Here is a 15,712-nt window from a genome sequence, read left to right on the forward strand (position 1 = left end):
TGCTTCACTGCACTGGAATTTATCATTAAGGTCTCATGTGTGTCCGTCACCTCCTGCAGCTGCTCTTCTGAAGATAAAACCCCATAGCCCTGTGCTACTGCTGCTCCTCCGACATCTGTGCAATTGGGTCAGGGAACAGTTTGGCTCCAGCTGCGCAGCGCTGTGCCAGAGACACAAACCAGGACATCTGGCTTTCCATGCACATGCCTGTGGTTCAAGGAGGCCTGCGCTGTCTGTGGGATCAGTCCTGCTCTTGGCAGCCTTATTGGTATGGCTCCTTGCTGTGTAAGTGTTGCAGAAGTGACCCTGCTGACAGTCTGGAAACTTCTCTTTTAGGCACCTGGCTTTGAAATTACATGTCCTGGATTGTTTTCCCTCATCTGTGGCATATATGAAACAGGTCTAGTATTCCAGTATTTAAGCCCTGAGCCTTTTTGAGCAAATACGTCTGCAGGTGTTTGAGGGTCATCCAAGGGTTTATAATGGACTTGTCCTAAAGGGAAGAGTTTCTGTAGTGACCATAAAATGTCACTACCACACTGATGTCTAGCTTTGGGCAGTATCCCAGCATTTCCCATTTTCAAACAACAAAATGTGCCTGGCTGTGAATTACGCTGAGCCTCAGCTGTTGCAGTTCACTGGCATGGAATGAAATAATCGAGGGGAAAAGGTCATTCCAGCAAATAGCAATTGGAGGGTGGAGGTAAATGCACAGGTATGCTCCTGTCCTTCCCTATTGCTTCCTATCCTGAGCCAGTGTCACTCCCTACTCAGGGAGGACTGTGCGTTGTCCTTCTCTGCGTGAGGTCTGTTGCACAGGGGTAAGCAGATATATCATCATTGCCTACGTTCCCTGGTGAAAAACTACTACTCCTCCACTGGCCTCTGTAGAAGAAGGATGTGGACATTTTCTGGAGAACAATACTTATCCAAAATGTCAGTAGTTACAGTGCTGTTGGAGGTCTGAGAGTTTCATCTGTTTTCCCACTTCTGCTCCCAGAGCTGAGCTGATTTAAATGTTGCAGATTAGCAGTTGTTTTTCTTTGTTAAACGTTTATGAGCAACAGTTAGATGAATGACACTGATGACAGAACTGATGATGAGCATAATCAATTAGCACTAATGATAATTGAGATTATCTTGTCTAATAAAGATGGTAATAATACTAATGGTGATGATGATTCTGGCAGCAACGCTGGTAGCAGAGCCATGTAGGCAAGAATAGTTTTAGAGTATGTCAGCATTTTATTATCACTGTAGTGAAGGTTTAGAACACATTTGTCTTGCTTGAAGCTTGCTGGTCCACTAGCTGGATGGGCTGAGGGCTGGTAATGGTATGCAGAGGCAGAAGCTTCAAGGTTGGGAGCTGGAGTGTAGATGATAAAGTGAGTTTTGATGGCACCTTGTTGCTGTCTGATGAGTGTAGAACAACTTGCATGGGAAGGGAACTGGTGCTCTCTGTGTCAGGCTCAATATATATGTGCTTTCAGTGCTCAACTCCATCTGGCTAGTGTGTGTGGAAGATCAAGGACTGGTTGGAAAGGGAAAAGTGGGCTGCTTTCCTTTGCAGAAAAGGTGACTCCTGTTTAGAGCTGGTGCCCTGCACTGGGGCGAGGAAGGCGAAGAGAGGTGTGCTCAGTCTCTGGCGTTTTGTAGTCACCCCACTCACAGTATATAAAATAAGACGAGTTAAGACATCACTGGAATTGGAGAAGCTAAATGTAATGTATGAGTAAGTAAAAAGGAAGCCTGGACTTCACACACAGACCCAGAGCTGCCACAAGCCAGTCCCAGGAGAGACGTCTCTCCTGCACCAGTGCAAGGCACCAGGGCTGGCATCTGTTCTGAGCCTAGTAACGAAGGGATGCATTAAGGTATTGCTTAAAATACCACTTATGGACCCAGGAGAAGAAGGTACAAGAGGATAATATAGATAACCTCCTGCTGCTTCGGACGCTGGGTACCCTGAGCTGGGCAGCATCAGACAGACCCATGACGGGGGTACGGCACGGTGTGTTGGTAATGCAGAGGAACTCGGAAAATCAGTTATAGCGAGCCAGGACAGAGCACGGCTGGGCTAGTTACCTTGCAGGGAACGCAGCCCTCCTACAGCTAGCTGAGCTCTACAGAAGCATGCTGCACGGCCACCCAGGTGTCTGGGGTATGTGAGATTCGGGATAGAAAAAAACAAGTTCTTGTCTAGGACTATTTGCAAGCTTTCCTAACCAACCTGGCAAAAATACAGCAGTTAAATATTAACGCAGAGATACAGAGACTTCAGTCGTATAAAAAACCCAGTATCTGTATTTAAACTCCAGCAACAGTAAAAACTTATTTAATTTGCAGCCCACCTTAAGAAAGTAAGTTGTTGCCTGAGCACAAAAGTGCTAGCAAAAAAATTCCTGAGCTAATTCAGGCTTTGTCACTGCCTCTTCCTCTTGCTTGTCCTGTGTCTTGCTTTCTGTGTGTAGAATGACAATAGCAGCAACTGAGCTGCCTCAGGGGTGTAGAGGTGTAATACTATTGTCTCTTGGTGTGTAGTATTAAATACCACTGGCAAATATCCTTCATTCATAGGTTTAATTAGCAAATTAACTGGCTTTGATCTTTTTTCAGTGGAAAGTTTTTCTTGAGGAGAATTTCTAAGTGCGTCCATGGTTGGTTTTGCGACCAGAGAGAGTGCAGAGTCTATGTCCTAATCTCACAGAAAACATCCTTAATCTGGGACGACAGCATGACTTTGAAGTTAGGGCTCTGAGAGGGGAAGGATAAGGCATTAGCCTCGTGTACCTGCTGTTCTCCACTGTGCTGTCAAGCTCGAGATGCTTCTCCTTGATTCTGTGAAAATTTCTTTGATAAGACACATAGAAAAAATAGTTTATCAGTTGGTTTTCTCTACAGTCAATACTAGAGTCAGTTTAAAGCTTTAATTTCACTTTCAATGGAATCTCAACCCTCTACATGGAATTCCAAATAGGAATTTCCCCCACTCCATACACCTCATCCAGGATTTTCATCATGTGTACAAGGGAAAAGTTGTGTGCCTGTTAATTCAGATTTATTAATTTTATTATTTTATTACTTTCATGTTTTTCTATCTTTTTACTTACCTATTTTATATACATTATATTTTCCTATATTTCTTATCTATATTTATCCTTATACATGTTCACATATACAAGTGTAAAGTAAAATTTACACTTGGTAGCAATGCTGTGGACCCTTCTGTTAATCATCACTACATCAGTGGCAGCTGTTAATTCCCATTTTAAAGCTAATTAGGTAGGGAAATAATTTTCCAGGAGAGATGCTGAGAATTTAGTTGAGAGGCTCTGCAGAATGGTTGTTTCCCTTGATTATGCTCCACATAGTGTACCATGCCAAGGAGCAGTAACGATGAGGGAGGAAAGAAAGAACATGAATGAGAAATTTCCTCACTGAAGCAGGCTCAAGATGTCATTTGGGTAACCAGATGATTAGCATGGGGGTGCTGAGATGGATATTTGGACTGAACAGCTTTGGAATTCAGGTGCCCACGACATCATCTCAAAGACCATTGTTGGGAAGCTGTTATATACTGGATTTTGGATTTCCCAGTCTGATTGGGAGCTTACAGCCCTTGGCATTAGCCTCTCACAGGGTAGTAACTCCCCGTGTAATCCAGTGGAGGGGGACATGCTTCTGTCATACATCCCACGTCAAGAAATGCATCAAGTTGCATCATTCCCTTGTTCCATATCAAGACCCCTAGCGCCTTCCTGGTCTTCCTGTTTTCTTAAACTTAAGTGATCAAATGCAGAGACCTGAATCATGTTCCTGCATTAAGCAAGCATGCTGTTTTATGGGGGAAGCTTGCAAGCACCTGAGTGTCAGTCTGCCTGCACCAACACAGCTGCAGGCACTCCCAGCCCATTTTGTCTGTTGCCAAGCCTGAGATGTGTGCTCAGAGTGGGGACTCACTTGTTCCAGTGCTATTTCCAAAACCTTTGCTCATCCCTTTTAGAGTATGTTCTTCCCAGAAAGAGCATACGGAGACACTACTTGGTGTGGAAACTGTCCACCGCAAGGTAGACGCATCTTTGAAAGCCATAGCTCAGACATGTTATTTCTCCAGTTAAAAAAACAAACCACAAACAACAAAAAAACCCACCCCACCCTATGTAGCACTAGAGGAAGTCGCAGATACCTTGATTTTGGAGATTTTGATCAGTGTGGTACTGTTGAGTCCTAAAGTCTACCCTACCATATAGAGATCTAACTGAGGTGCAGCCACACAGAGAAAATTATGTTGGGACCGTCACTGCGTATACCTGCCTGCATGTTCCCGCAGAGGCAGCCAAGCACATGATTCTGTCCTTAACCTGCCATCACCACTCCAGTAAATCTCCAGACACCCAGAGTACAATTACAGGACAAGAATTATCCAGCTGTAATAAGGGGATGAGTCAGCTTTATTTTGGCTTTCTGCTTATCAATTGGTTTTGGGTTTGCCAGGCTTTTCGTCTTTTAAAATGTTCAACAAGAACTGAACTGAATGTTCGTTCCTTTGACCTGAAAATTCAGACACTAAAAATGAAGTGTAATGCAGTAGACACGCACTCTATGAGGTTTAGCAATGCAGAAGAAATACTGGGGTTTTTTTTTGAGGTGGATCATTTTTGCTGAAAGCTAATGTTGAAAACACTGGTGAGTCTAGCAATGGATATTGTGCTCCTGCTGCTCTGTCCATCTGTTTACAATTGACTTCCAAATAGCTACTAAATGCAGCATTTTCCTGTTATATGTCTGAGATAGAAGCTTATTTTTGAATCTCATTTTAGAGACAATTTTGTCTTGAGATAAAAGCACTGTATTTATAAATGTGCTGAAAATTATACCCTTTAGAGGAAGATGCATTTTAAAACTCTTGGATCTCTATTTCATGCTGAATAAAGAGAAAAATAAATCCCACATCTATTTATAATACAGTAAATACCTATTTGCCCACAAACTCAAAGGGTTCTCACGTTTCACTAAAGTGATTTTTTCATATTATCTTTTTCCCATTGAAAAGATTCAATATTTCTTTAAATGAGGGTTCAGGATGCCCTAAACACTTATCCCACTGACTTCTTTTTTTGCACCACTAGAAAAAACAGGAGTTTGATCTGTTAAAATCTTATTTAAAACATTCTCTAGCTTCCCTCTGTAACCAGTGAATTGCAGGCAAGTTTCTCCCAGCTAGTATCATGATGACTAAGATGCTGCATTTTGTGGGAAATAAGGTAATAATTTTGCTAATTTCAAACCTATGCCCCTTGCAGCTTTAAAGAACAGAAATGCCACACATGCTTTTTAACAAGATAGGCTGTACTTTCCTCAAGAGCTCTAAGGCTTGCTTATTTGTATACTTAGAATAAGAAAGTTATCTGTGGTACTTGATACTGTCACAAGGATTTGAACAGCATTAAAGTCAGTATAAAAACAATATATGTTGTCTGCTTCCATAGAAGTAAAAAATAGCAGGCTGATGTGAATGAGAGACTTTGCATGTTTTCTAGTAAAATAGACTGCATTGAAATCTTTTCCTTGTCCCTAGGGTGAGTCCAGATCTTCATCCATGCAATTCTATTTTCTAGAAATTATACTTTAAATCCTTTATAAAAAAATAAAATAATTTAAAAAGTAGTATAAACCCAATTCCCCTTCAGATTAAGGGATACTTCAGTGCTTTCAGGATTTCTGACACTGCATCTCTAAAGGCTTATATTAGCATTAGGTTCCCTATGCCCTTTTGTGTTCTGATTTTGAAAATCTCTTGCCATAGCAACCCTGCACCTTCTTCCATTCAAGCACAGCTTGGCATGTGTGCATTTAGCATCAGCCATGGCTTTGGCTGCCCCGTATTTCAGGCAGGACACATTTAGGAAGTGAGGATGTTCCTTCGAAAGGAAACTCATCTAGAGCATTTGAGGCTAAAATATGGCATTTGAAGCCAGGCTGGAATAACTTTCTAATCATTCTGTGCTAAAATCTGGCATGTAGGCTGAAGCATGGTTTCTCAGCCAGAATAGTCTAGAGAATGGTATTTAAACAAGGCTGTGCTCACAAGAGTTTTAAGCTAAAAGTCAACATAGATCCACCTCTATAGTGGGACACGGTTGCATGTGAGACTAAGCGAAACGCAGTCTGTTGGACCATGTTTTCCATACTACATTGCTGCAGAGTTCAAGGTCTAGCATTCTTCTGAAATTTCCATTAACTACTCATCTTCACCCTTTGGTCCTGAAATATCTTCAAAAGTCTGGCTTTAAAGTGCTTTGCTGGAACAGTGTCGATGCTAAACGTATATCAAATTTTCAAATGCAACTATAATTCTGATCTCAAATGTTCTTTTCCAAACCAATTTGCAACTCAAATAGGTTCTGGCTAATTCACATTTGAGTTAAGTTTGCAGGGGAAAAAGAAAAAAACAGTTAAAAATTATTGGGACCTGTCCAATGAAAATATTGTTTTGGAGAGCCAACAGGAAATTGTAAGAGAATTGGTCATAGAAGGATTTTTTTAAAAAATATTTAATCTTTTGGGGGCTCTTTTTATACTCTCCTATGCTGTGACTTATAAGAGATCATATCTCTAGTTTGTTCTGCACTAAGTGACTGTTTCCATATTTCTGTCACCTTTAATGCAAAGCTATGAGGAGGCAAATATTGCAAATGGCCAAGCCATGCTGTACCACTCCACTTCTCCTCGTAGCTGTGCCCTTGGATTAAGTGCTTGTTTGTACACAAAACTACCAGATTTGAGGGTGACAGATTTGGAAGTTCCCTCCAGTCTGAAAAAAATAAGATTTTTTTAATATATTTATGTATATGCAGATACACACAAGGACACACACACACAAATATATATCTGTGTGTGAGACAGAACCAACTGAAAGGTAATTAAGCCAGACCCATTTTCACCTTGGTAACTAATGCAATGTAAGTAGGTCAAATATGCTGTTATATGCTTTAAACTGGCATCTGCTCTGCATTAGGCTGCTCAGAGCCTGGCTTCAGGATTTCTTCCCCCTCACAGCCCCTCATTTTCATACATCTTCTCCCCTTTCCCTGCATCTCCCCCCATCCTCTTACAGTCAAAACCCAGCGTATACTCAAGCGTAGCTCCCATTCACTTAAACAATAATTTTCTGAGAATGAAGACTTGGTGGGAACTACAAGATTTAGATCTTCTGTGGCTCCTCAGTTATCTCTGACCCTCTTGGAGAAAGAATTACCCCCCTGCTTGATGTTTATAGCAGTGAGGGTTTAAGGAAACGCCACAATTACTTGAAAAGAAGATGAAGCTAATAATTTACATGGATTAAATCAGCCAGTAAATTATCTGGGTTTATGTTTTGACCTTCTTTTGGTTATTACCTTTTTCATCAGCAGTTTGAGCACACTGGATTTATGCATTTGTCTTTGTGAGCCTATCCTAGACTAGGAGAAGCTGAAAATTTACTCCATGTCGTCATCCTTCTGAGGTAGAACAATTTCTTGAGGCCATTTTTTTTGCCTTTCCTGATTTTTGACACATTCAGAAATCAAAGTGGAAACAAACAGGGTGCTGCGTTTTGAATGTGGAACAGAGCTTGCATCTGAATAGAGGCTTTTGAAGAGGCAGTCGCTTAAAAAAACCGTGAGGGACTAATACCAGCAAAAGCAGAGAAGGGTAAAGGTTGCATCTGTTTGCATGGGAAGGTTATGGCAGACCACGTGTGCTTTTCTCCCTCGTCCCTGCCATGTTCAGGGGCCTTTCTGACTCTGCTGCTTAGTGCTGTCCCCAAAATTTGCAGTGAGGACCAGGCAGAGGTATGTAGGGGGTCAGATGCTCTCAGTTCATCCTGCTGGAGAGTGCAAGGGAGCTTCGAGTGAATTTGATGTTGTCCTTCTGCCATATCCACTGAGGACATCATGCTGTCATCTCTCCCTGTGCCCACAGACACCCACCTTTGGACAGGACAGATGTTGCAGCAAACAGCTGCTACCTTGGTGGTCTGCACCTGCAGGACATGCTCCACGGCAGGAGAGGGTTGGGGCTATTCGAGAATGAAAGACTGCCTGGAGATGCAATTCAGATATCTCTTCTGCTTTTCCTTTTTCCATCTCTTGATATGCCCCTCTTTACAAAAGTAAACTTTCTAAGTATATGCTTAATTACCTCTACAGCTATAGTTACAATTGCTGCTGTCCGGCTAATGCTCCAGCTAACAAGTGCTCGAGTTTGCTGAAAGGATTTTCTTGTCTGTGATGGTGAAACCATGTTGATTTAAAAATTTCTCTTTCAGAAATCATTTGCTAATCTCCCAATGGCTTTCACTGACGAGCTTGACTGGCCCCAGTTCTCCGAGATCACCGGATTTCTGAACTCCACCATCGGGTAAGCCAGCAGGCGGTGGGCCAAGTCGTAGCGAGTCTCAAGGTCCCTCAAAGCATAGCAAGAAAGAACCCAAGCAGTGCTTGAAAGGAAAGATAAAAATGCTAGTCAGCTCTGCTTTTACTCTTTCTAAAATCAAGATTGGCATGGGACCTAGGGATTTTAAAAATCTTTTAAATATATAGACAATGCAGAGTACTCTAGCCCAGTCTTCCTGAAATTCAGGATAAGTTTTAGAGCTGTTTAAATGGTTATTTAGAAGGAGAAAAAAAACCCAAAGAAATAGAAAACAAACTCACTTTTTTCAATAGGCCGCAGCAGGGAGAAAGGGAGCACTGATGGAGCTAACAAAAATCGGCATTCTACTTTTCTTAAAGGTTTGGGTTTTTTTCTTTTTCCTTCTTCCTCGTGTTTCCTTTTTGCTGCTGAAACAGTGGAAGAAATGGTAATCCCAGGGTTGTTTCATGGTGTTCCCTTTTTTGGAGCAATCTTCCATCTTTCCCCCCCCCCCCTCCCCCCTTTTTTTTTTGGCCACACTTAGAAGGAAGTAGCAAAAGAAGAATTTGGAAGTGCCTGTGACATAATTTTCTGTGTTTCCACATTGGCTCATGTGGATGGGAAAGGATGCAGGTATAGTTGGAAGAAAAGAAGTCTCTGCCAGAAGGGAACGAAAATACAGTCCAGACACAAAGAAAATACCTTGAAATGCCTGCAGTTTTAACTGTGAAGTTAAAAAAAATATTCACAATTTTGTTAATCATCTTTCTGGCCAGCATTAAGAGGCCCTTGCCTCCTGCCAGAACTGAAGGATGCAATCATCAACAGTGGCCTGAGTTTCAGATAATTTTTATTTTACATGTCTAAGGTCATGAATACAGTGAAATGCCAAACCAAGCATGAGTCAAGCCTAAAGAGGCGCTCTACCAACAAAATTAAGAAGTTGGCAGAATGTATTTTTTTCCAGGAAAAATATCTGTTGCACCATACGCTTGTACTTTTTGCTTCTTTTTTTTCTCCCTGTGCAAAACCCAAGCTCAGCTACATTCACACAGTGTATGCTTGAACTTGACAAGCCAACAGAAAAGATCTATGCAGCCTCCTCTTTCAGCGTCTTTAATAATCCATTACAATGTCCAGCTACTCAAAACACAGTGTTTAACTGGGCTCCAAAGCATCTGAAGTTCACCAGTGATCAGAGCTTAGTATTCACCCTGAAGTTGTCAGTGATAGGCCTTGGGTTGGTGTTCAGTTTTTAATCTCTTTTTTTATCTCCACCACATCCGGGAAAAAAAAACAAACCAAAACAAAACAAAAACTGTCTTTGGGACTTCAAGGTGTTTTTAAGAGAAATAGCTGAAAATCCCACACTGCAATGATTAAGCTTGGTGGGGACTGGTTGGCAATGTGCATTGGGGGGCTCCCCTTCACTCTGAGCCTGTGAAAGTAGAGACACAAACTGATGCAGTCCATGCCCATCTTTCCCACCCCTGATGGGTGAATGGGGACACCGCTTTTTAACTAATATCCTCTGACCGAGAAGGTCTGTTTGCTTCTTCTTGTCCACCCACCTGCTATGCTGAAAACTGAAAAGCTCAGGCATTTCTTGTGTAGCCCATTGCATGCTGACTGACTGATGTTATCATGTGTTTCTATGTAGGTAGTTACATTTTATTGCTGGTTTCAAAACTTATTGTTGCCTTCTGTTTCTATACATCCATCCTAATTTGCTGTTCTTAAGCCATGCTATTTAAGTTATCTGATTCCTTTGGTGTCTAAGTTCAAACACAAAATCAGCAGCCCCAGTGGGTAGAGATGACCATGTATGCATGGCTGGGGAGTGGTCTTCTCCTCAGCTTCCCTTTGGGCTGCTCTCCTTTTCATTTGCATTTTCATTTTTCTCCACAGTGCAAAGTATAGGAGAGAACTAATCACAACCAAGAATAACCTGTTTTCTGATCAATCCATCCAAGATTTATGGCATTGGGAAATGGATGCCCTGCCAATATTTCTTCTCTTTTATTCACTGTTCCATAACAACTAATTGAAAAGTCAATTAGTGAGAAATCAACAAGATTGTTTTTATAAATGAAGTACAACAAAAAGGTTTTTAAACACTTTATCTGCAAGACCAGGATAAAAGTACCCTGGGTGGAACAGTTTCAAAGAAACTCTCCATCAGTTTATAGTTTCTGAGAGGATATCTTGGCTTCCATTTTAGGCCACCCTGTTCAAGATTAAAAACATTTATGACCGTAAGTAAGAGAGATGGTGAAATGGAAGGATATACATAAAGGGGCCACAGAGTTGTTCGGGGATGAGAACACACTTCATTTTTTTAATATCAGCTGTATTTTCATCAGTGTCATACGAGTTTAGCAACTTGCATTTTCTCAATTTATCTCAGAGGCTGGACAGACTCTCTGTATCTACGTTTACGCAGGAGAAATCGCTGTAATCACAGAGACTTACAGAACATTTCCCAAAATGGTATGTTAAGTTTTTTTCACTTTTTTTTAACCTTACAAGTCTGATACTTAATGTTGCATTAATTAACATCTTTCAAAAACAAAGAGAAACCCCTTCCTAATTGCATGCATTTCTTAAGGAAGAATAGAGAACAGCGCTTATTTAATTGGCGTCTCTTCTTCTGGTTCTGGGAAGGGAGGTGTATGGCTTGATCACTTTTATCCATGCACTAATAATTTCCACTGGGCTAAAAATCAATGTACCCCGCTGTAACTCTGGGGAGCGGGGGAGGGGGTTGGCCATGGCCAAAAGCAGGGATTTAGGGCGATGTCAGTAGTAGTGGTAGATCTAAAAACTGTGCCCTCCATCTCCTCTGGAGGCTGTGGCATGGTCCCCCCCTGCTCTGCACTCCCACAGAGGGATGCCAGGAGGGCCCCACGCTGCAACCCATGGTAGCACAGGGGACTCACAGGGCTGCCACACCAGCAGGCAGTCAGGGCACAACACGGTCATCAGTCTCATAGCAAGGGTGTCCATGTCATCCTGTGACATCCTTTGGAGCTGAAGACCAGCAGGTATCTTAATGTGCTATTAGAGCAGATTTTAAAGGAGTAATCAAGGATACAAAATTGCAACAAAACACTGTGAAGTTTTAACTGATTAATTAATTTTGTGAGGCTGGCTTAACAGTTCTTTCTATGAAATAACATCCTGTGTTGCCAAGGGTATATGCAGCACACCTCACCCCCCTAGAATTAAGTGTCTTGCATGGTACCTCACAGGAAATGTTTGTGTACAGTGAAGAAGAGGAAGATTAATACAAGGAATAAGAGGTGGGTAGAGAACCAGCTAAGCAGGGAAGAGCAGTGGGTTTGAGAGAGGAACCATGTCCCTCATGCATCTCTCCTGATGCTAACACTGCTTAACATTTGGAGTGGTGACCTTAGAGCAAAGACCAAGGTGCATGCTTGATGGCATCTGTGAATGATGCAAAGCTACAAAGTATTAACCGTATTGAAGCGGGTCACATCCTTACACAGGAATAATTTAGATAAGCTTGGGAACAGCAGTGACAGCAATTACAGCAAAGGCAATTGTACAAGATGTGCATGTCAGAGCTAATGAGGAGACTCTTGTCTGTAAACCAGTGGCTCATTGGCCAGAGATGGTGGAGGGAAGGCATTGGGGTGCAAAGAGAAATTTCAAGGAACAGCCAGGAGTGCAGGATAGAGCTGGAAAGAGACTAAGGAGGTTGCAAGAGGCATCATGCATGGCATTTTCTCTGAAAACAAGGAGACAGTCCTTCCTCACATAAGCCACTGATAGAGATCTCAGAATTTGGTCTCCTTTGCCTAGAGAGGACCGACTTTGGTTGGGATACAGAGAAGGGCTTTGGGGACAATCAGGGCAATAGAGTCTTCTAAAGGGTTGTTAAGACACCTTGGCAATTGAGCAAAGCAAAAACTAAAAGGGATTATGGTTTTGAATCCTTTCGAGACATAAACACCACAGAGTGGGAAGAATGGTTTCAACTAAAGGATCGTTCTCATACAAGAGCATGAGTTTTCATTAATCCCTCTGTTTGGAATGGAAATTAAAGAAAAGAAAAAGTTACTATCAAGGGGTGAAAACCTAGAATAGCCCTCAAAGTGGAGGAGTAGGGGCAAAAAAGAAACCGTGAGTTGTTTCAAGACGATTTGATTTGTCAAAAGGATTGTATGAAGGGATGACATTAACCTGTTTTAGAAACGAAGATTTATGATGTTAGCTTTTGTGTGTTGGATTAGGTGATGTCCCCAACAGCAGGTTTAAAAGATACTTGATTATTCTGTGATTATCAAATTGTGTTTCTATTGTATTTAATTAATTGTCGTGCTTCAAAAGACTGGCTGCAGGAGCTTGGGAAAATTTATCCTCCTTGAGTAGATAATTTGGCTTTATGAGACGCTCTTCCTGTCCAACGGAGGAGTCATGTCAGCTGCAAGTCAAGAGCACTGCTGCCCCTAATGCTACTTACAAACTTGTTAAATGCCTGGGAATTCCAGTGACATTTAGGATCAGAAAGGGTCTGCCTCAGCCCCTCACCTCTGGCAGACAGAGATCTTACCAGGCAGAAGTTGCACAGACAGGTAGCGTGATGGCAGGAGCACTTCCAGGCTCAGGTGGACATTTTTGCCTAAAATATTGCTTTCTGGTGCCAGCACCAATTCCACTGGCAGTGCCTTTCATATGCCTTCCTCCTTCCTGTGCCACATGTGCTGCTCCTGAGGCTTTTGGTCTTCTGCATAAGTGTTTTACAATGTGTTTGGTGTCATGGGTCGGGTGCTTCTGACTTTCTCATCTGTAAGTCACAGGGCACTGTAGTTGGTGGCTCCCATTATTGCAGTCCTCCAGATGCGCTTTCTGGTGAGAGAACAAAAAAAAAAGGCCAAACTAGATGGTTAACGGATGACTAGGTGTCAATGGTTCTTCTAATTTTATATCCAATTCACCTCAGTACCCAACACCTATTACCTTGTTCTACTCTCTTTACAGTAATATGGGTTACACTTCCTGCTCTTCCTTTTTGCTGATTCCCTCAGAGGCTTAAAAAACCCAAAACTCACTGTGTGCATCGTCCTTTTTTCTCTCCACGTATCTTCTTTCCACTTACACTACAGACGCCTGCAGGATATAAAAGGAGGTGAGGCTGTATCAGGTCAAAAGACTGAAGAAAATTGAGAAAGAAATTTTAAAAAGGGAAAAATTACAAGTGATGGAAAAATCCCAGGATATCTTCCCTCAGTATCTTCTCTTAATCATTGCACTGACACCACATTGTAAAGGCTTGCTTTTACTGTCTCTTTGGCATAGCATTTTCCCCGAATGGGAGGATTTAAATGGCCACTTCCAGTGTCAGTAAAGCAAAAAGCTGCCCGCCAATCTGACCTAGCCCCACCTGGGAAAACTTAACCTGCCTCTGAAAATGATGCTTCGCAGCCCCACATATATGCAATGAGAGGACAAGACACGAGATGCGGTTCTGACAGGGGAGGTGTGCAGCTGAGAGCCAGAGCCCAGGGATGACAAGCCGGCAGGGGGACCAAAAGTGATGCTTGTCTCCAGCATCCCTACAGAAGCACTAGCATGTGTCAGGGTTCACCACGGAGAGACTTTCCTTCATTGCCTTTCTCAGGACATGCATCTTCAGCCTGGAGGAAGTCAACCTCCGTGCTAGCAGGATTTCTGCCTTCCCTTTCTTGAAAAATCCCGTTATTCCCTGGAGATGGTGGACCCTGCCTTCCTCTGCAGCTGGCTGTGGGGTAGGGTGCTCAGCCAGGGCCAGGGAGGGTGCCCCTCAGCTCTCCGTGTATCTTACCCATGGCCCATGAATATATTCACATCAGAATTGCTGATGTTCATTTTGGGTGACCCAGCTTTGCTCACCAGGCACCCACAAGACACTTGGTATATGAGATACAGGTTAATAATTTGTAAGAAATCTGTTCTGAAGGCCACTGTTACTGCCTTCAGCTTGGGGGTGCACAACAAGCAGCTCACAATCTGATTTAATGCTTTCCATCAAAATAGTTTGCTGAACAGTTTTCTATAGGGAATTTTTATTGGTTCATTGTTTTTGGTGGGGTTTTGGGGTCTTGCCTTCCAGCAGCTTCACACAGGGTTGTAGGCCATGTGCTACTTCTGGTTTTTGGCTGGGTGAGTGGGATCCTCAGGTGTGGATAGCTGGGCATGAACACGTGGAGTTAGAAAGTTCTTCTAAATGTTTTCTAGCCCTTGTTGAAGATCCCTTGTTCTGATAGAAGCATCCTGGTAGTAAAATGTGTTGTTAAAATATACCAAGAACTCATTAGATAAACATGGGGAAAGCGAATGCCCTCAGAATTTCTAAATAATTACAGAACAATCTTGCGATTATCATCCGTGTTTTCCATTACATACTTAGATAATGTATGCTGTTTGAAAACACAGATATTGTATATTCCTTTGTCATATGTAGTCTGCTCTGTCTCTTAGGATTCTTGCCTTTGACCAGAAAAATTAGGCCATGTTTACATCGAGCCATCAAACACCAGGCATCTCAATTGGCTTCAAATTCAGTTAAGAATTATTTTTTTTTCCTTTGTCTGTCTTGGAATTTCTAGTCCACCTGGAGTTCATTTTGGGAAAACCAGAGTTTTTTCTTTGCACCATTACATTTCAAATTGCTTTTACAATTTGAGAGCAAAAGATTGGAAGCCGTTCTTGTCCACACAGCATTTTTGGCACTCTTTCAGTGCATGTTAGTGCTGCTCCCTGTCAGCCACAAAAGGTCTAAGAGCAAGAAAATCAAGAACTGCAGCTCAAGTATTCCAAGGTTTATGAAATTTGGGGTTGCTCACAAGCAGAAACAAACACAACCCTGACTCCTCAACCAAACCAAAACAAAAAAAACACCCCACTGGTCTGAAAATGTTTGGAAAGCAACAGAGAGAGGGGCAGGAGAGATCCAGGAATAGCCGACAGGATATTCAACAGTATAAGGGTAACTGCTCTGCCCTATCTCTTTCTCTCTCTTGAATGTTTTCAACACAGATTGCATCCCGTACCACAAAAACTTCCTCGAAAACTCAATTTACCCATCGAAACAGTTTTCTAAAAAAATCCCTTCATTGTCTTGATGTTTTTACTTATTCTGTAATTGTGCTAATGCTCTCTACAGAGCTGCTTATAACTACCTACGCTTGTGGAGGTAATACATACCCGAGAACAGCTTCTTACTTTTCTGTAAATACCTTTCTAATTTCTAGAGATCCCAATGGTTTATTTGTGCTGGAACTGCAGCCCCAGTCCAGGAAGCCAGGCAGCA

General features: G+C 42.2%; 1 protein-coding gene across 1 annotated transcript in view; it reads left to right on the forward strand.

Moving 5' to 3' along the window:
• Positions 1-15,712, forward strand: part of AOAH (acyloxyacyl hydrolase) — an 80,532-nt gene that overhangs the window by 41,649 nt on the left and 23,171 nt on the right. The window contains exons 13-14 of the mRNA XM_056335282.1: positions 8,312-8,403; positions 10,805-10,887. Of these exons, the coding sequence (XP_056191257.1) occupies positions 8,312-8,403; positions 10,805-10,887 (175 nt within the window). The remainder of the gene's footprint in view (positions 1-8,311; positions 8,404-10,804; positions 10,888-15,712) is intronic.

Source organism: Falco biarmicus, chromosome 4 (assembly GCF_023638135.1).
Source record: "Falco biarmicus isolate bFalBia1 chromosome 4, bFalBia1.pri, whole genome shotgun sequence".
Lineage (NCBI taxonomy): Eukaryota > Metazoa > Chordata > Aves > Falconiformes > Falconidae > Falco > Falco biarmicus.